At 31.9% G+C, this 22,005-nt stretch overlaps 1 protein-coding gene across 2 annotated transcripts; it reads left to right on the top strand.

The window, feature by feature from the left end:
- Positions 1-5,302: 5,302 nt before the first annotated feature.
- LOC149560980 (uncharacterized) lies at positions 5,303-10,614 on the top strand. Of its 2 annotated transcripts, none has more exons than XM_089824915.1 (5): positions 5,303-5,728; positions 6,644-7,498; positions 8,716-8,805; positions 9,673-9,740; positions 10,333-10,614. In XM_089824915.1, the coding sequence occupies exons 2-5, from the start codon at positions 6,881-6,883 to the stop codon at positions 10,466-10,468; spliced, it is 912 nt and encodes a 303-aa protein (XP_089681041.1). In that variant the 5' UTR covers positions 5,303-5,728; positions 6,644-6,880; the 3' UTR covers positions 10,469-10,614. The 2 variants fall into 2 exon arrangements, with proteins under 2 accessions (XP_089681041.1, XP_089681042.1); XM_089824916.1 differs by having other exon boundaries at positions 5,422-5,745.
- Positions 10,615-22,005: the final 11,391 nt, after the last annotated feature.

Raw genomic sequence — 22,005 nt, 5'->3', positions numbered from 1 at the left:
TCACCCTTTGTCTGATGTAGGATAGGATTGCCTGTGTGAAACCAAAAGCTAAGGAGAACTACAACAATCTCTTTCAATTCCTCGAGGAGGAATAGGCCTCGACCCTCCTCTCCAAGAGGTTAGGAGGGAATGCTAGTATTTAGTCAGGTATGGAATTTTTTGTTTGCTATTTGGTTTGTGGCAGCCCTAGAGGCTTTGTTAGTTTTTTTTTTTAAATGTTATTGTTATTGGCCATGTATGGCTCATCTATTACATAAACTTCTCGTTTAAGTATGATAATATTAATTTTAGTTTTGTTTTAAGATATTGTGGTTCATTTTATGTTTTTGATAGAGGCAAAAAGTGGATGCTTTGTTTTGCTATAAATGTGTTAGATGATGTTAAGTGCTATTAATGCTCTAGTTTCTATTGTACCATGGGCAAACACCCTCTTGCCACTTTTTTATTCACAAATAACTAAATTTCGTTGTAAAGTTTGCTTTGAAAATAAACATTTCAATGTAATCACCCATTCTAAGCTAATGTCCTATATATATATTTATGATACCAAAATTCTTTCAATTAATCCAATCATGCCTAAAAAAATAAAGTTTATTTCTCATTCATAATTGAATATTTTATTATGTCACTATCAAAACAACGTATCCACTTGACGTGTATGAGACATAAAAAATAAATTATATGATATTAAAATAAACTTCGATTGTTTCTTTCAAGTATCACATAAACATAAGTTGGATATCCATTTTTCCTTTATAAATATAAACAACTCGCTCATAGATGGGAAAGCGATTCCCTATATTTCATGTAGGGAATGTATTACCATTTTTTTTTAAAATTTATTTAGTCTCGCTATGGACAACAAATTTATTATGAGACTTATCTAATAGTTGGGCGGAGAGTTGGTAAGGTAGTTGTACCACTAAATTCTTAGTCTTTTGTGTATTGGTTTTTAAGAGAAGTATATTATACTTATTTAAAAAAATGATTGAAAAATATTGTATTTAAAATTTATGTAAAGTTAAATTTAAATGATTATATTAAAATATGTCATATATATATATATATATATATATATATATATATATATATATATATATATATATATATATATATATATATTTTATTTTAATTATTAGATATGAAGAATCAATTAAAGAGGAAGGTAGATTTGGGTTATATTCATCAAGTTTTTTGGGTTATGGGAAACAATATGATTATTTAGAATTGATTTATGGTATTTTATTAACACGTTTTTTATTTAGCAATTGAGTTGCATTCTTGATGGAAGAGGTATTAAATGTCAAGCAAATAAATTTGTCATTGGATAGCCAATCAAGTTCAACCCTATGATAGAGCCAAGAAGAGATAAAATACGAATGAGGTTATAGAGACCAACCATGAGTTCTTTGACACCAAATCTATGTTTAGGGGGCTAAGAATAATGGGAACCATGTGAATCATGTTAACAAGCATCCTTGAAGAGGGGACTAGCTTCTATTAGAGGGAGAGATCAAATGGAATAGTTAGTCATACAAGTTGTGTTATACAAAGGATCAAGAAGTATCTTTAAGGGAGCAAATTCAAGAACCGACATATGTTTTTAAAAAATAAAAATTGACAACCTTAGATAAAGTTTAATTTGTTTATGATTTGTGGAGATTAAACTTTTAAAACAAAAGTTCAAATTTGATGTCATTGGAGCAACCTTCTTAGCTAGATAATAAACAAAAGAAATTAATAAAAAAAAATGTGTTGTCTTACATTTTACTATATACAATTTTTTAGGCTAAATCTAATCTAATTGTAAGATTATACATGAGTAGATGAGAAAAAAGAAATCTAATCTAAGTAGTGATAAGTGATATATGACTTACTAGTCAAAACTAGTGTGCAATAAATTTATGTTCTAACAATTATTTACCTACAATCTTTTACAATGATATATTTTTTATTTGCTTTATATCAAATCTATTATTTATTTTTTCTTCAATTTTTAAGCTTGATTTAAAATGTTGCCATTGATTTTTTTTCTAATCTTAATTTTTCATCTCTAATGAATTTGGTAAGCTAATCTAGAATCTAACATTACTTTTCTTGTGGTTTTTGTTTTACTAGGGCGTGTCTTTTGACTAATAATTAATTCATCTCATCATTTTTTAGTTAGTTGACCAATTTGTGACTAATTTGATTGACACTAATTTGAGTCTTTCTAACATGTTTTTTTTGTCTTATGGGCCTACACCATGAATTCACAATCTTTATGCTTCATCTCATCTTGACTTTATAAGTCTATAAATAGAAATACTTTTTATAACGAGGGTAGTGGTTGTAGTTACTTCCTAACTAAATAATGAATGTGGTTTCTATGTCCATTTTTCCAAGCATAGGTAAAGAAAAATGATAATATAAATTAGTACTTGCAAATATTGTTGAACCACCATGAGAGTGCTATACATACCATTACTCATGTGCCTCTATATGACAATAGTCACACCAAACTTCATTATATTCAAAGATGTGGTTGTAAGCGCCCTCATACCTATGGTTATTTCTCATCGTTGCTAGTACAATGTAGGTGGCATGCTTTCTATTATCATAAGGTGTCCAACTCTTAGCAAGTTGTTCCCAATTTCTCATCTACAATAAATTCCTAAACTATATAAATACATTATTGATGTTGAATCTCTATCTCGGCAAAGGCGTTCTAGTCTCTTTGACAATGAAATGCTAGATGAGCATGGGCAACAACTTGTTTCCAACACCAATGGTCACCCTTTGCTACCGCCTAGAATGATGACATCTACTTAATTATTCTTATGTTAATATAAACTTGATAATTATTTAGTTTTAGGTCTTGAATGCCAACCAACCATCTTTTTATTGTAAACATTCTAAACAAATGAATTTTAATTTGTATTAGGAATAACATAATTATTTGTTTTAAGTGTTTTTCAGTAGCAATTATTTAGGATGATTATAATTTCGTCTAAGATTTGTAAAATACAAAAGTCTCATTGAAGTGATAGAAATACAATTTAGAATAATACAAAAAAAAAAAAAAAAAATTGATGAAACTAATAGCTCATTAACACAATAGAACATTATTTAATAATTTTTAAAAATGTACAAAAACATATTAATAAAACATAACTAATTATGAATATGATTAGATCATTATGATCCTTATCAACATAAATTATATGTTAATATCACATGATGAAAAACAATACTTCAAATCCTAACAACTTTCATATTACTTATTTAATTAGAATTCAACATTATTCAATTTTAACTATTAATAATAATTGTATACCACTTTTTAGACTGCAACACACCCTTGTTACCAAATGCCTTTTCATATACTTACCGTTCTAGTACCACATGAACTAGAGGGAGAATGGACCCAATAACCTCATTCAAACTCATTCATTTTTCCGCTATGAACTACTTTTTAACGCCTGTGGCTAAATAGCTGAGGGTCCGTTTGGTAGCTGGAATTAGAATGGAATTGGCATTCAGAATTCTTAAAAAATTCTAATCCATTGTTTGGGTCCGCACAATCAGAATTGGAATTGAAAAAAAGTGGAATCCGGTATCCCCATTTGACTCCCAAAACAAGGATTCCAAATTCTTTCAAATACTTGTTATTTGGAATTCTCGTTTTAATTCCCATTTTAAATCCCATTTTTTGAAAATGAGGATTTCAACTAAAGTAAAATTTGATTGGGTTTGACTTCCGGATGCCCATTTGGGGGCACTTTTTTTTGCATTAATTTTTGAAATTTAATTTTTTTAAATGGGTGGAAAATTTTTCGCTATTACTTGCTCATATATTTGCCACTGTTGAGTAATTTATCAAGCTTTTTCCGCCTGGTCTGCCTCAGTAGTTACTGCAAAAAAGTTTGGTGAAATAACTTTTTCACATACATTGTTTCTCAGTTAAATGAATTGTATGCAGGACAAAAACAATCTACGCTATTGATTTTTTTTGGCGTAAAAATGTTTCCAGGTAAGATTTCGTAAAAAATTAATATAAAAATTTAGACTTTGCACCTGTGAGTTTGAATGTTGTGATGATCAAATTTTTTATTGGATCTCTACAAATATATATATTTTTAATGGGATGTTTCTGACTCTTATTTCATCAATTCTTGTGATTTAGATTCATTTAACGAGACTTGAACAATATACATATTTCATATCAGTAATTATGTGAATTATAATCAATGATATTTTTTTATAGAGCGAGAGTCATAAAAGTTTTAGTATCCATTAGTACAATTTCGTCCTCATCTGTTATGATAATGTTTACTTTCAACATGACTTAATCTTTTTATTCTTGTTAAAAAAATTTGGACTTCAACAAAGCAAGTAAGTATTGAATTTTTTTGCATGATGATAATGCTACAGCTGGATGATAATATTTTGCATGTTATTTTGGCTAGTATTCCAATTCCACAATGTGCAACCAAACAGAGGAACTCTGTATTCTCACAATGAATTCTTGGTCAACCAAACAGTCCCAAATTGGATTCCCTAATCATAATCTAGATTCCAAGTTCCAGAATCCCAAAGCCAGCATTCCGAATGCCAATGCTTAATTTATATTCCAGCAACCAAACGGGCCCTGAAGGAATGCACCTGACATGACTATTTCTTTGATTTATTAATTAATTTAAAATTCTCAGAACGTGATTTTTAAATTAATTAACAAATAAACAAAAACATCACATTAGATGCAAAAATTCTGCTAAATAGACATTTAACATGACTGATTACACTGGTGCAACAAGCCCTTATTATGCCAGTTGAGCCAAATCCAACCAAGCAACCACATACCTTGATAAACTCCCTTTTAATTTATATATTTATAAATATGCATTTTTCACCAACCAAAATTTTTGTTTCAAAGGAACTCACCTTCTTTTAAAAAATGGTCTCTACAGTTTTTCTTATGATCTGTGATTTTTGCAAGTAAGGTATACTTAAACAGCCCCGAATCAGAGATAACAGTTGGAATGTTCAATTTCAGCCCCTGTATAAATCCATGAGTAACGTTTAAAGGGCCATCACATCCAAAGAAACAGTGTATAATCTGCTTGACTGATTCACATATCTACTGTCAATGTCCCCATCAATGGTATTAATGCGAAGTACTATACATGTGGGAGCATCAATATAAAATTGTTTACAACTTCAAGAAGTCATACCATTTTTTTAATAACTGAGCTCCACTTTGAATCCGAATACTCAATCTCTTTGCTATATATATATTTTTGAAAGGTCTGCAACGTAGTTGTACCTAATATGAGACCCCTTCAAATTTGTATGGACATAGGCTAGGTGACCTAACATAACCATACTTATCCAGTAATAGAGCAGAACTTTGTAAATACATACAAGCAATCAGGGGCCCATATGATAAACACCTTAACAAGTTATAAGGGAAATGCATCCCTTCAACGCCCAATTACCAAACCCACAAAAATAAATGGAATCCTTGAACATGAAGCCATCGATTTTGCAGTATATGTCTCTTGATTCATTGAGACGTTTCTCATTTTTCCATTTAGCATGTGTGAGTTTTGCAGCAGAGACGAAGAAACTGAAAGATTTTTTATCTTCATTGCTGTTCTCATTCTAATTATGCTCATCAGAATGAATTTGTTCTCAAGAACTCACTCCATGTACTGCTGAAGTTCCTCATAAAAATTTCTGATAGCTGGTATGAATGTGTTAAAGGTGTATAATTTGTTTTTTTTATTTTATTAATTTGTTAGTTTGTCTTGCTTTTAATGCTCAGAACCCACAAATTTGTCAAGATTGCATTGAAATTTCATTTGGATATTTCTCATATTTTTTTTATTCGAGTCTTATGTATTTTTATTCGAGCCTTATGTATTCTGATTTGCAATACTTATCGAGCAAGTAGTATCTTGTAAACTGATATGATTGTATTGAACTTTTTTCAATCAACATTTCATATCACACTCAATGATCTATCATCCCTGGTTTACTCTATGATCAATGATCTATCATCCCTGGTTTACTCTATGATCTATCATCCCTGGTTTCTAATTTCATATTTCATGGACTAATTTTAACTTTGTTTTATCACAGTTTTGATTTCCAGTCCAATTATGGGTATCCAGCTTGAAACAAATTTACAAACTTTGTTTAATTGTCTTCATTGACTACTGCCATGTACTATATCTGAATATCAAAGAGATTCATCTTAGAACCTTTGAGAATACATCTACTTGCAGATGTCTGTTTGGGGTTTCAGTGTTATTTTGAATTCTCTGGACTTTTTGTTTGATTTCTATATTGATCTGTGTATTTCCTTGTTTAGAGGTTTTCTGTATTGGTCTTTTTAGAATTATCATGAATTCTTCGTGTTTGGGATGATTGCCTGGATTTCTATATAAAATCGTGATGGCCTTGAAATAAGGTTTTTGTGAATGTAATATCTGTATCACTTTATGGTCTTAGAACATATCACAGTTTATGTACTCGTTTAGAATCTTAGATGATTGTTCTCACTGATGTTCAGCTCAAAAATAAATTGTTCTTTTGTTTGACTCTCTTGATTTGAGATCTTATATGCTGGGCCATGACTGCCATTATTTGGCTGTTGCAGATATTTTTGGAATTTGGTTGAAATCTAAAGACATGTCAACAAGTTCGGACAAATTTGTATAGAACAGCAAATTTAGTGGTCAAGTTTCAGGGGCTTCACATAATTTGAACTGAAATAAGAAATCTTCAGTTCTGTAGAGCTTGTTTGAGATCATTTAACTCTAGAACCAATTGTCTTACCTTTCAAGTGGCTAGCTTATCCATCCTCAGAGACAGAAATTGTGAATACATATTAACAATGCCAGGATGGAGAATAAATTTTGTGGAAATACAGAAGCCCCTACTAACAAAGCTTTTAAAGTGGGCCGGCGTGGAACAAAGACTAATTGAGATTGAAGAAGGGACAACTATGAGCTGCTGGACTCCTATAAAAAGTAGCACAAAACCTCCATTGGTTTTGGTACATGGCTTTGCTGCAGAAGGAGGAGTGACGTGGCAGTTTCAGATAGGGAAACTGGCCAAGGAGTACTCTGTTTACATTCCTGACTTGCTCTTCTTCGGGAAATCTGTAACTGTGAGTCGGCAAAGGTCTGAGACATTTCAGGCTGAATGTTTGATGAAGTTGCTGAAAAAGTTGAATGTGGACAAGTGTGCCATGGTGGGGTTTAGCTATGGAGGAATGGTAGCTTTTAAAATGGCAGAAATGCATCCAGAACTTGTTAGCTGTCTGGTAATAAGTGGCTCTGTGATTGCCATGACTGATTCAATCAGCCAGACTTCTCTCAACAGACTTGGGTTTTCAAGCTCAGCAGAGCTTCTGCTTCCCACCACGGTTAAAGGCCTCAAAGCATTATTTTCTGTGGCGTGTTACAAGAAAATCTGGCTCCCAGAATTCCTCTTCAGAGATTTTCTAGAGGTACATAATTCAATTTGATTTTGAATATATCATTCTTGAATCTTAGAAGATGAGATGACTTTCAGTCTCAGCTTTCTCAAGTCATATTCCTCTATATAATTTGTTATTTCTCTATATAATTTGAATTTGTAAATACTGAATGTACTGGTATAGACGATTGTATCATTTGTTAACAATATCAGATTTTAACAATATCAGATTCCCACACTTCATTATAATGCAATATTTTACTTCTAGATTCTATTGTGTGAGAATTTTTTGCATCAATGTTTCGAATGTGATCTATTATCAGAATGGGATAGAAGGAGTTTTATCTTTCTTTGCATTTCCTTCTATCTCATCCTGATGACGGATCATAGAGTGTGATCCGAAACGTTGAAAACCCCTTCTATTTCATTCTGATAATAAATCACAGAGTGTGATCCAAAATGTTGATGCAAAAATTTCTCACACAATCGAATCCGAATATTACATTACATCATTCCTTATATGGGATGTGTGCTCTTATGAGTAGGGGATGCTCCCAAGACTTGGGCATTCATGAGAAACTTTTCCTAAGAGCAACACCACCATTGCCCCCTATGTTAGGGTGATGTCGAGCCACTTGCTATATGACACGTGTCATTACTTACCGACTCCAATCTTTTGATTTTGTGAATTTTTTTGTTTGCCTTTTATAAGGCACTAGCAGAAAGCAAATTCTTCGTTGAAGATTTCAATTCACCTCAATTTGTATATTAGCATTTCCTTCCACCACTGCTCTATCACAATCCCCTGCCGTACCCTCACCATCCCCACTGCAGCTTCCATTCCTTCTATCTCCAATCTCCTTGTGTGTCCCATGAGTAAACTCTCTGGAACTATAGGACTCAGTTTATAGTTTACCTATTTCAATGAACTTGGATTTTCAAAATCTATATTACTTACTTTTCTTTTATTTCTGGATTCAATTGTGTGGTGGTTCTTCAGCATCAATGTTTTAGATCACACTATAGATGATAGATCATATAGTACGATCCAAAACATTGATGCTAAAAAATTCTCACACAATCAAATATGCCCTTCCTATCTTCACTATTTTTCTATCCAGAATAGTGGGCTACTTATTTTCATTGAGGGAGTCTGGTTTCAATTAATTTTGAAGTCATCCTATTTTGTCGCTTTTCTGTTTTTAATTAGCTACCTTGGGTTTTAACCGATGTGAGATGTGGATGCAGGTTATGTTCAACAACAGGGAGGAGAGAGCAGAGCTTCTAGCTGCTCTTGTTGAAAGTAACAAAGTGGCCCAAATTCCACGCCTTAAGCAGGTTGTCAAAATTGTAGCACTCTCTCTATATTCACTCTTTTTCCCCTGTTTCATTAAGACCTTAATTATGAAACAGATAGGTAGGAAACTCTTCCAGTGTATATTTTGTTCTCTTTGTAGCATGATAGGGTAAGTTCACCTGCATTAGTAGAGAATGTGATCATTTTGAAGTGGCAAATACTAGTATGCATATTGATGTTTTTTTTTTCTATAGTTTGTTTAATTATCATCAAAATTGTAAAAAAAGGGGAAGTAGTGTAAAAAATGGTATAAGAATAAGAACAGGAAGTACTAGTGTATAAAATATGTAATAAGATTTATTGCACGTGGTCATTACAGATTAAGATTCATAGTTGCTGCATTCTATAGCATATAGTTTAGAAGTTTATTGCATTTATAATATAACTTTGTGTTGTTTTTGGATTCAATTGTGTATTCGTTTGTATCAAATTTTCAATTATATTTTGTGATCTATCATCAACAAGTTAAGAAGTTCAAGAATAGAAAAATGATAGATCACAGAGTGTGATTTGAAACATTGGTACAAATAAAACTCATTATTAAATCCAAAAACAACATAATACTTAGAATTCAACAGCTATCATAATTTTTTATGTTCAAATTAGCAAAACTAAAGTATTGATCATTTATACCAACAGTCTGAAAACAGCTAGAATAAACTGTTAACCAAACATTAACAACATAATTAAAAAGACAATTTGTAACATCTAATATTTTTATTGACCTTAGTCTACAATCAGTTGAAACAATGAACACCTTATCATATAGAATGACTTGTTACTCTCTATAATTCATTAGAAAATACCAAGAAACTGATCAAAATTGTGGGTGATTTGATTATGTGCAGAAAATTCTCCTCTTGTGGGGCAATAAAGATGAGGTTTTCAACCTTGAAGTTGCCAATCGAATGAGAGGGTAATGATTTATTTTATTTTATTTTTCTTTGATAAATAAATAGAATTTTTCTTTCAACAAAATGAAATTGTATAGTAAAATTAAACAAGAGAGTCTGAATTATAATACATTATTGTTAAATTTTGAATATGAATTCATATAAAATCTAAATCTAAACAAAAGAATCACCAATGAAATAGAGAGATTTAAATTATAAGATATATAATCATCAAAAAAATTTACTAAAAGAAGAGTAAAAAATTTATTGAATACCAAAGAGAGCAGAACAACACAAAAACAAAGAGAACTACAAAGCTTAATCCTGGTCCACAAGTTGAACCAGCATCCGAGATAAATTAAGGGGAAGCATCGTATGATCAACAATGTTCCAATCCGGTTCATGCTCAGAGGCCCATTTAGCCAAACAATCAGCCACACCGTTCCACTCCCGAGAGATATGCATAAAAGACACAGAATCCAGAAAATTGCATAACTGAATTAATTTTAGTTACATTTTACAAATCTTCCCACAAAGGAAACCTCTGTAATTATTATACTAGTTTGTGACTTTTGAATCTTCAATAATTTGACATTAACTAATTTGTATGTACAGGCAATTAGGTGAGAACACAGAGTTGGTGGGAATTGAGAATGCTGGACATTTGGTCCATTTGGAAAGGCCATGCGTGTATACCAATCATCTCTTGGAATATCTTAAGAAAAACTACGCTAATGAAAAGGATGATTAAGGAGATCAACTCACTGATATTAAAATTTGAAGTTTTTATCATTCCGAAGAAATTTTGAAGTGTTGTATTTTTATTTTTTTAAATGTCCTTTTCAGTTTAATGTGGCATTGCATTTTTTCTAAATAGAGACAATGGCAAACTTTCTATGATGTTGTTTACATGGTAGTTTCGTTGTATCTCTTTAATTTTAAATTATTTTTCTAATTTTTATCAATAAATTATATTTATTTTTATTTTATTTTAATTTTTTATATATTTCAGTAGTTTAAACAATTTGGTAAAGGTTACAAGATTTTAGGAAAATAAATAAAAGTTTTTAAATTGTATAAATTTCTTGGTAATATATAATTTATATCAAAGTGACTAATATTTTTAATAAAAAGATAATATAATAAATCGTAAATAAACAATAAATCATATGTACATGTATGCATGTAACATTTTACAAATAAAATATAATATACTATATTATCAATAAAGATTGAATACAATATTAGTAAAGGTTTTCTTATGATCTAGCTTTGCCTTTAACCATAATGTTTAATTCACTAAAATAATTTTGGCACTAACTAGGCAACACATTCCTTGTTAGAGTCGTTCAAGGACTCAAGCTCCCATGATCACTTGCAAAAATCAAAATAACCTTCTAAAAGAGAGAAAGAAAAGATATACATCTTCTAAAAGAGAGAAAGAAAAGGTATACATCGGCAAAAATGAATGCAAAATATGTTAGATCAATATGATCAAATTATGTGCATACACTATTGGAATTATTTAGAATAACTGGTGGGGGTGAATCAGTTATCAAAGGTCCAGATGTACAAATAAAACTTTTCAATGCCTAACAGAACCATATCCATAAAACCTTATTATGCATGCATCCATTAGATCATACAATACTTAAAATTTGTAGGTTATTGTACTAGGTCAAAACAACTCTGCAAAAATGTAAACATGAAACATAACACATTTAATAACACATCTGACACAAGGATTTTACATGGAAACTCAATTTGGAAAAAACCACTAGTAACATGCTACTAATTCTCACTCTTCTGAAGTGATACTCTGTGAAAGGTCAACCCTATTAAAGGTTACAATACACATTATTAAATGTGACCTGGTTAGAGGATTTCAACCACCCTATTAGGAGTGAGCCTTGTTAGAGGACTTTAGTCCATTCACTTGGAATGTCACCCGATTAAAAGATTTACAAATGACTATTAGGTCAACCTTAATCCAAAGGATTTACCCTAGACTGATGCAATGAATAGAAAGTAACAGTAAGGCTTGATATGATAGCAAATTACAATTCACTTGTAGATTTACAGATCTTTGTTTCATTCCTCCATTCTGCTTAGCTTTCACACACTTCAGCTCTGATAGCATGTTCACCCTTCAAGCATTCATACTCTGAAGTCTTCTTGTTTTGCATGCTAATTGCAATCTATTCTGTTTGGCCACTGAATGAAGCAACACCCTAGACTCCTTGTTTTCCTTATGTTCTCACACATGACAGCCTTTGCTTCTAACCATCTCTCTATATAGAAAGAATTAAGCTCTTTTGTCGCTTAAGCACAATCATCCATTTTAGGGTTAGGTAGGATTAGGTAGGATACAATGAACCTACCCACTTTTCTATTTGGTTCCTCTAGAAACTTCTCTCTCAATCTTTCTTGAATTCATCACAAAATGGTTTACCTTGAATTTTGTGCCACTAGCTCATCATAGTTATCTTCCACATGCTTCACACAATTCAAGAAAATAAAAATGGTTGGCTCAAATTTGTCAAATCTATGATTTAACATGAATACTGACACTTGGCATCAATATGTTGTCACCCGGATTCTATATTGCTCTTCCACTTGGTCAGCACTAGTTTACTCGGCGAACACTAAAGTTTACTGATGCTCAGTATCAACTAAACTTTACTCGGCATATACTAACAATCACTTGGCTTGCACTGATTTTCATCTTTCCTTGGCATCTCTTGATTTTTACTTAGCTTCCACTGATTTCTGCTCGACTTGCACTGATTGCTCAACAAGGCTCGGCAGACACTTTTCATACTTGATCTTCTTCTAGTCTTAACTTGAGTAATCTTTCATTTTAGACTTTAAGTAGATAAACAATGCACTAAAGTATCAATGTCCTAGTCTTAAGACTTCTTTTACATACCAAATAACTGAACCTTTCTCTAGGTGTTATTCTTATCTCCTATTTTCAAATCCTCTTCATCAATCAATTAAATAATAGCTTCTAGACCAAAAAAAAATTGTCTCACCAGAAGGTAACAGGTTTGACATCAGTGACAAAATAACGATTGTTTTATTACAAGTTCTTCACTTCAAAATAATCTCATATCAACATACACAATATGCAATCTATGCAATATAGTGAAATTATGTATATTTGACCTTATTTATATAGACAATATTGAGAGATAAGGTCAACTAGGATGATGACAAGTGCCTTGATGCTATATCATGTAATAACTAGTGATAAGATAGTCTAAGATCTGAACCACACCAAATCTAGAGATAACTCTAGACTCATAGCTACTTAATTCAAATTCTTTCCAAACAAACTAAAATATCATTTATTTATGTCAAAAAATTATACATCAAACTCTTCTTTTATTAATGAAGTTAGTATGACTACACTTATTGAATTCAAATCTAAATTTCAAAAAATCAATCTCTATTACTAGGTAAGAATCTTGGCTAATGCTCTATTGTGCATAATTTTTATTCTATAGATTAAACTTCCCTCTTGAAGTGTTAGCATGAATGCTAATGATACTACATTGTGGGAGTATCCTGAGCACTAGAGAGTATTAATATGTTACATTCATGACTGTGTTCATCATCGATGTCAACATAGCATTGTTTTAGTAAATATTGACAAAGTAGTAGATAAAGATCTTGATGGTATGGACAATGGTTTGATTGTCTAGTCATGCACACTTATGGACATGTTCAACACAGTGTCCTGATGATGTGGTCAAGTGCACAAAATATAAGTCGAAGATGTGGAAGTTGTACCTAATTTATAGAGACAAAATATTGGAAAAGTAGTTCCTGATGATTGTTGGTTATCTTCCATCTGAAATGTAATAAAGAGATGTGCAGTCAGGTAGTGATAGAGGACAGTCAATTGATAACGTTAGTGAGTGCACAAGCCTTACTATCACAAGTGTGAAGTTTTGTATAAATTGTGAGTCGATAGTGCTATTGTAATTGTAATTAATTAATTACCTTATTTTAATTACTTGGGAAAGCCTCAAGGCTGACTCAAAGAATTATTATGAAGATATAGTATAAAGGAAAGATGTTTTCCTTAATTGTAAAATGCGATCAAGTGTATGATATGGATTGAGATCATTGTTTAAATGTGAAGTGTGAAAAGGAGAAAAGTGCTTATTGAATGTGAGTAAGCAATCCAAGGGATTATTAGATGCAAGATTCAAGATCTAGTTACAAGATCTGAAGGAGCAGAAGTTTGGTTGATAGGATAGAGATAGAGGAACAAAGTACATTTCAATTCTATTATTCTGCAAGGAATAATATAGAGATCATTTGGACAATGGGTTCATTGGTCTTTCCCTTGAAATTTTTTGGATACTGGGTCTAACTATCTTCCACAACTCCTAACAGCCTGTTGGCACAACTCCTAACTAGGTTGGAATCTCCTAACAAGGATTCAACATATTCTAATAGGGACTCATATGTACTTAATGTTGCAACATACTCCTAATAGGGTCTATCCTCTAACAAGGAATATTTATATTAGTATATCGTGTTGTGAGTATCATCCCCACTAGGGTTTTCCCTCTGATCAAGGGTTTCCCTAGTTAACATATCCAGTGTTACTGTGTATGAGTATCTTGTTGTGGTTTCAGTTTATATTACTCATATGGTTAATATTGTTTAAAGATGTTAATTGTGATATTAGTTGGATAATTGATTTACTCCCCCCCCTCCAGCTATATTAGTGGACTATATATTCTAAAAATTGGTATCAAAGCATCAAGTCCTTGAAGAATAAGCTTAACAACTTTGGGAGATCAATGGTGAATATGTTCAAGAAGGATAATCCAAGATCCGATGGGGCCAACTATGATAGTTGGAAGGAGAAGATGAGGACTCATTTTTTGTGCATGGGTCCAAGATATTGGATCTTGACAAAGAGTCAGAAGACAATCATTGAAGAAGAAAATCTTGAAGAATTCAATGAAGAAGAGAGAGATCTATTCAGGTGTAACATGAGAGCAAGAGAAGCTCTAATGATAGCTCTTCGAGAGAATGAATACAGTTAGGTAAATTCACTTGTAACATCTCATGATATTTGGAAAGCATTAGAATCTATTTTTGAAGGTAATGATCATGCAAAAAGAATGAAATTACAGAATTGGATATGTGCATTTCAAGATGCTAGAATGATGGAAGATGAATCTATAAGAAGTTATATTAGCATAATATCATAAATGGTTGCAAGAATTTGGTCTCATGGTGGAACCAAGGAAGATGATGAAGTCATATGGAAGATCTTGAAAAGTTTGATACCACCATTCAAGCCAATAGCTCAAATGATTTAGCTGGTAATGCCCCACACAAAGGATTTCACAAAGGACACATTGCTTGGAAGATTAGAATCTAAAGAAGTAGATCTGAGACAATATTGAAAACTTGCAAGAGTCAAAATAGCTTTTAGTGCCCTAAACATATGACCTGATTTGACAAGGAGTGCAAGCACCCGTGGAGATTTTGTTAGTAGCAATAGAGCTGATGAAGACAAAAAGATTGAGAAAGGAATAACTCTTCTGGTGAGAAGAGAAAAAGATGGTAAGAAAATATTTAAAAGTTGGAATTGTAATGAATTTGGTCATTATGCATCTAAATGTCCTAAAAGAGAAAAAGTTTAAGGGAAAATTTAACTCTAGAAGAGATAGAGATAGAAATTGTTTGTATGCAAATGAAGATGAAGAATCTAATGAGAAAGGTCAAAGTGAAAGTTATGATGAATTAGGATTTGTGGCTATCAAGGAGGATGATATTGATAGTGAAATTAGAGAGGAAAGAGCTCTAGTTACCCAAGTGGAAAAGAAATCTGATTGGATAATTGACAGTGGTTTTTCACATCACATGACTAGTGATATAAATAAGTTTGTTAAGTTTAAGAATTATAGTGGAGGTATTTTTGGAGTTGGTAATAATACAACCTATCATATAAAAAGAATTGGATCCATTACTCTTGATGGTAAACATAACACTGGTGATGTTTATTTTGTTGATGGAATTGAAGCATAACTTGTTGAGTGTTGGACAGTTGGTGGACAAGGGTTATCTATTACAGTTCATTGATGAGACTTGCACTATCAAAGACAAAGATGGTAGGATGATTGGAACTGGCACTAGATCTAGAGGTAATGTATTTCCATTGAATCCTACTAAGATGACATGTTTGGTAGGGAAAGTGGATAACAGTTGGTTGTGGCATAGAAGATTATGTCACATAAACTTTAATAATATTGTGACGGTTAGTAGCACTTTTGGAGTTAGAGACTTTCCTAAGATTGTTAAGCCTACTAATGTTATGTGTAAGGAATATACTTTGGCTAAGCAAAAGAAAGTATCATTCCCTAGCAAGAACTTCACTACCATGAAGAAGCTGGAGACCATTCACACAGATCTAAGTAGTCCTTCTAGAATAAGAGGATTCTATGGTTAAAAGTATTTTTTGATTTTTGTTGATGATTTCACTAGAATGATGTGGGTAGCATTTCTTAAAGATAAATATGAAGCTTTTGAGAAGTTTAAGATATTTAAGAATAGAGTTGAGAATGAATTTGGTGTTAAGATAAAGTGTTTGAGATATGATAGAGGAGGAGAATTTACCTCTAGAGAATTTTACATATTTTTTGAATAAAATGGAATCAAAAGACAACCATCTGCACCTAGAACACCTAAGAAAAATGGGATTATTGAGAGAAGAAATAAGTCTATAGAAAAAATAGGCGGAGCGATGTTATTTGAGAATGATGTTTCTAAGACATTCTGGAGAGAAGCATTTAATACATCAGTATATACTTTGAATAGAGTACATATTAGAAAAGGTATGGACAAGACACCTTATGAACTATGGTTTGGATATTCACCATTAGTCAAATATTTCAAGATATTTGGGAGAAAATTTTATATTAAGAGAGACGATGACATTGATAAGCTTGATCCAAGAAGCGATGAAGGTATGTTTCTTGGCTATTCATTGAAAAGTAAGGCTTGCAGATGCTTTAACTATAGAACTAAGTCAATAGTTGAATGCACAAATGTAAGGATTGATGAGAAGTTTGGAACCAAAGAAAAGATAGTAGATTATAATTCAAATGAAGAAGAGAATAACTTTTGAATTGTTAGACAGGATGTTGAAGTTTTGTTTAAGACTAACAATGACTTGCAGAATGATGTGCTAAATTTTGAGCATAGAGGAGAACATAGTTTTGAATTTAGAGAAGAGATAAGAGTTGAGATATCAACTCCTACCCCTAATAGAGATCTAACAAGGAATCACCCTCCTAAGAAGATAATTAGAAGTAAAGACAAAGGTGTAATGATAAGGAATAGAGTAAATGAGGATAAATGTTTGATATCTCAAGTTGAACCCAAGTGCGTAGATAAATTAGTCAAAGATAATTGTTGGATCCAAGCAACGAAGGAAGAATTGGATTAGATAGTAAAGAATTAAACATGGGAGTTATTTCCTAGACCAAAAGAAAAGAATGTGATAGGAACAAAATGGGTTTTTAGGAATAAAATTAATGAGAAAGGAGAAGTTGTGAGAAACAAGCTCATACTTGTTTGTAAAGGTCATTCATAGCAAGAAGGCATTGATTATGAGGAAACATATGCACCAGCAGCAAGAATGGAATCAGTAAGGATGTTCCTAGCTTATGCAGCGAACAAGAAATTTAAGGTTTATTAAATGGATGTTAAATCAACCTTTATGAATGGAGAACAAGAAGAACAGGTTTATATTGAGCAACATGAAGGTTTTCCTTTATCAGAAGACAAAGACATGGTATGTAGATTGAAGAAACCTTTACATGGTCTAAAGAAAGCACCAAGAACATGGTATGTAAGGTTAGACAGTTACTTGGAAAAGCTTGGATTTGCTAAAGGTATGGAAGACAGTAACTTGTATCTGAAAGAAATTGAAGATGGATTGCTGATTATTGTAATATTTGTTGATGACATCATTTTTGGAGGTAATGATGAAGCTAGTGATAACTTTGCTAAAGAGATGAAGAATGAATTTGAAATGAGCATGATTGGAGAAATGAAGTTCTTCCTAGGACTGTAGATTGTGCAAAATAATGATGGCATATTCAATTCACAAGCTAAATATTTAAAAGATATTTTGAAAAGGTTTGTTTGGAAAGTTGTAAACCTATTGACACACATATGATAACTGGTCACAAGTTGTCCAACAAAGATGAGACACCTAAAATTTAGTAGAAGAAGTATAGATCAATGATTGGAGGTTTGAAGTTGTATGCACCCTAAAATGGTCACCTAGACTATGGGCCCCCATTATTCAATTTATCAATTTCCTAAATCAATAGTTTGCAAAATTTTATTAAATCAATTTCCTTGATCAAATTTGATTATTTATTTTTCTAAGGTTGATCATGTTATCCTAAGTCTTGTTTAATTAAAAGAAAATTTCTATTTTAATTAAATAAAATAAGTCCCCATTTAATTAAAAGAAAACCATTCTTTTAATTAAATTCATTCACATTTAATTAATTAAGAGAAAAACCCCTCTTTTAATTTAATTAAATATTTCATATTTAATTAAAAGAACTTGCTCCCTCTTAATTAAATAAATCCCATATGAAAAAGAAAAATAAATAAATAAAAATTAAATAAATTCCTTTTTGTTTCACTCATTTAATTCTCCTCCTCTTTTCTCATTGGTAGAATTTTGTCTCACATGGATCAAACTCTATTATCCCATATTGGTTGTGAGAAGCTTCCCACTTCCACATTTTACTTTATAAGGGAGAGCCCTCTCCTCATTTTTGACATCCATTATTATGCTATTTTTATGCTACAAGTTTGGAGAGTGATTTTTGAAGAAGGAGTTTGAATACTAAATCTTTTTGCGGAGAACTTCTATCTTCTTGTCTTCTTCTCTCATGCATCCATGGCTTCCATCATGAGGTTTCATCTTTGCATTTGCATATTATCTTAGATCCATATTTATTTTCATAAATTAGTATTGCATTGTTATTACATTTCCTTTCTTGCATTGTTTTGCATTGTTATCATATAGATTAGTTTTCATCTCTATTTGCATGCATTTTGGATCCTTGAATCTCTAGTTTCATGGTGCACTTGCATAGGCACAAACTAGATCAAACTAAGGGCCTCCATTACAAACCCTTGCACTCTATGAATAGAGAGCTATAAGCTTCCATTTGAGATCTCATTTTTGAGAAATCTTGGATATAATGACTCATCGAAGTGTGCTCACATTCTAGGCATACATCTTTGGCATCCACCGTGGGGCCACCCACCTTTACTTGTTGATTTTGGACATTTTTAGATCTAATCCCCTTGTACAGATTTGTTTGGAGACAAAAAATTTTAGATCTGAAAGATTTGATCATATCTCCCAAACAGCTAGGTATTTTATTCTGAATTTTTTTTGCAAGGTGACGACATATCGGACAAGATTTAGTCCAATTTTTAGATGTTTCCAAAGTATTTTTGATTTTTTTATAATTTTTTCTTTATTTTTAATGAAAAATCATTTTAAGGAGAAAATTAGCAATTTTTTTGGAAAAGTCTACATTTTTTGAAAGCTCTCTGAATTTTAAATAGAGTTGGTTCTTTGTGTTTTGATTTTAGAGATCATATTAGGGCTCAATAATTCAATTTGCAAAAATTGGTCTATTTTGACAAAATGGCTCCATAGGGAACAAATGAAAATATTTTTTAAAATTTTGACATTTTTGGAGAGCTCTCTAATTTTTTATAGGGGTCACTTTTCTGCATTTAGGGTTTTGGATCCGAATTCATATCATATAGATCCAATCTTGATGACTAGGTCAAAAATCAATTAAAAGGGGCATTTAATGAATAGCTTGCATTTAATTTTTATAATGGATCAATGCATGACGTGAGATTTCATTTGAGTTATTTGTTGATTATTATCACTCTTAAAAATTAGATATTCAGATCTAACCCTAGTTTTGCATAAGTTGGATATATATTGCATATCTTGTGTTTGCTTGTTTTGCTTGTTGCTTTTTTCATTGTGAGTGAGCGTTCAAGTGCAAACAAAAGATACAATAGAGAAAAGATTGCAAAGATTACCAAGTATTTTGTTGGATTTCTATAATATCTGAATTTGGAACTACAATGAACATCTCATGTGTTTGGCTTGAGTGCTTTTACATGCTTTCATAGATTTACACTTTATTTGGTGCTCTAAAATTAGATCTAGATTTGCTTTCACACATTCGTGTTTCACATAGTAATTAGGCCCTATGAACACTATTTGGGATATCTTGAGAGACTGAACTTCATTCTCTTGCTTTACATGCGAAGCTCCTCTTGACGACAGATCCCCTTATAGGTAGGGAAGGATATTTGTTATTATCTCACTATCCTGCTTGGATTTGTCCTCAACATCCATTAGTATTTTCTCTTTTGAGATTGGTGATATTTTTTATTGGATTTTCAAAATAGTTGGTGAGGTGATTTCAAATTAGCGTGTTAGAGAATCTTGTTTTCTATGTTTGGGTAAGGTGAAGAGGCTAGAGGAGTATGCTCTGTTCCCTATTGGGCACATCAGAAACTTGGAACCCTTGAATCCAAACCAAGCCCCCATGTGATACAACTTTGTGAGTCTTGCTTTATTAGAGTGGGTTAAACCATAGTGGACATTTCCTTTATTGGGTCAACCACGTGGATGGTACCTCAAGCGATAATAGTCATTTTTGACGTGGTAGTAGCAACTGCTATATAAATGCTCTTGTGGGAGAAATCTTCATGGGTGTAGTCTTTTGTTGGGCTATCAGATCTCCTCAGTATCTCTGATTGATTAAATTCTCAAAATATGTCAAAACCTTGGTACACTGGGATTGGATTTTTCCCACTCTAGATTGCAAAAGCTATAGAGTTGAACATTATTGAGAACCATAGTGCTGTCAAATTTACTTTTCTAGGACTATGTGCATGATTGGAAAATATTTTGAGAACATACATAGTATTGGTTCTATGCATTAGATTGATACTACGACACTATATTTTTGTTCATGTGCAAGGTTGTTGTGTCCCTTGCTCATTGTTTGAAAACATCTACTTGGAATCCCTGATTGTTGTCTTGTGTGCCTAGTTCATGATTAAAAATCTATTGATACACTAGTTGGACATTTAAAATGAACAAAATATGAGTTCTTAAGTTGAAACTTTATGATCAAATTGTTTTGTTGTCTTATTATTTCCAATCTTCCTAGGTTGATCCAATTCAAATTAGGCTACTTACCTCATTGTTAGAAGCTTGTTTGCACCTTGGGTTATTGTGCTTTGACCTCTTGAATTAGTAATCATTGATTTCACAAGAGACCTTGTTTGGAGTTGGTGAGTTAGAGATCATCCTTGTTAAGAAAGATATACCTTGGATTCTTTGATATTATGCTTGGAGAGTCTTGGTAATTTCTTGTCCATCCACTTTCATCAAAATTCAATTTTAATTAATTAAAATTTGGATAAATCATCCTCATGGTCCATATGTGCTAGGGTATTTACCCAAAGTTGTGGGTACCTCTATGGTAGTGTTGGTTTATGCATATTGCAATATTTTATCTTATCATTTCTCTTTTAGACAAGTGAGTGTTTTTTCTATCCTAGTTTGGTACCAATGTTTCTTAGGGTTATCCTATCAACTAGTACCTTTTCTTTCATTTTGGTTACAAGTGCTATTCTATGTTTCTTGACATTCAAATGAACTCAAATGGTATCAAATTTCCCAAAATGCCATATAGTCTACCTTCTTCTATTCATTCTTTCTCTTCTTCCATTCTTGATTCTTCTTCTTCTAGAACCATGGATCTTGAATATCTTCTTAGGGACCATCATTTGAGCATAGATGAAATTGATCTCCTTATTGAATTTGAAAAGTGTTGTTACTCCAATAGATATATGGATGCCAACCTTGTGACAAAAATAATGGAAAAAGCGAAGAAATTAGACATTCTTGCTAGGATCATATGCAATATCATATCACAATATCCTTCTTCCACATATTCCTTATCTTCTTAGTCTCCCCATGATTCTTCTAGATATCATTCACATTCTTCATCTTCTAAGTCTTATCATGATTCTTCTAAATATCATTCAAATTCTTCATCTTCTAAGTCTTATCATGATTCTTCTAAATATCATTCACATTCTTCATATTCCAAGTCTTATCATGATTCTTCTAAATATCATTCACATTCTTCATATTCCAAGTCTTACTATGATTCT

This window comes from Cupressus sempervirens, chromosome 4 (genome assembly GCF_028749045.1).
Source record: "Cupressus sempervirens isolate cs-2001-9-10 chromosome 4, ASM2874904v1, whole genome shotgun sequence".
Lineage (NCBI taxonomy): Eukaryota > Viridiplantae > Streptophyta > Pinopsida > Cupressales > Cupressaceae > Cupressus > Cupressus sempervirens.
The sequence above is the reverse complement of the archived record's forward strand: the minus strand, read 5'-3'. Positions and strand labels throughout refer to the sequence as shown.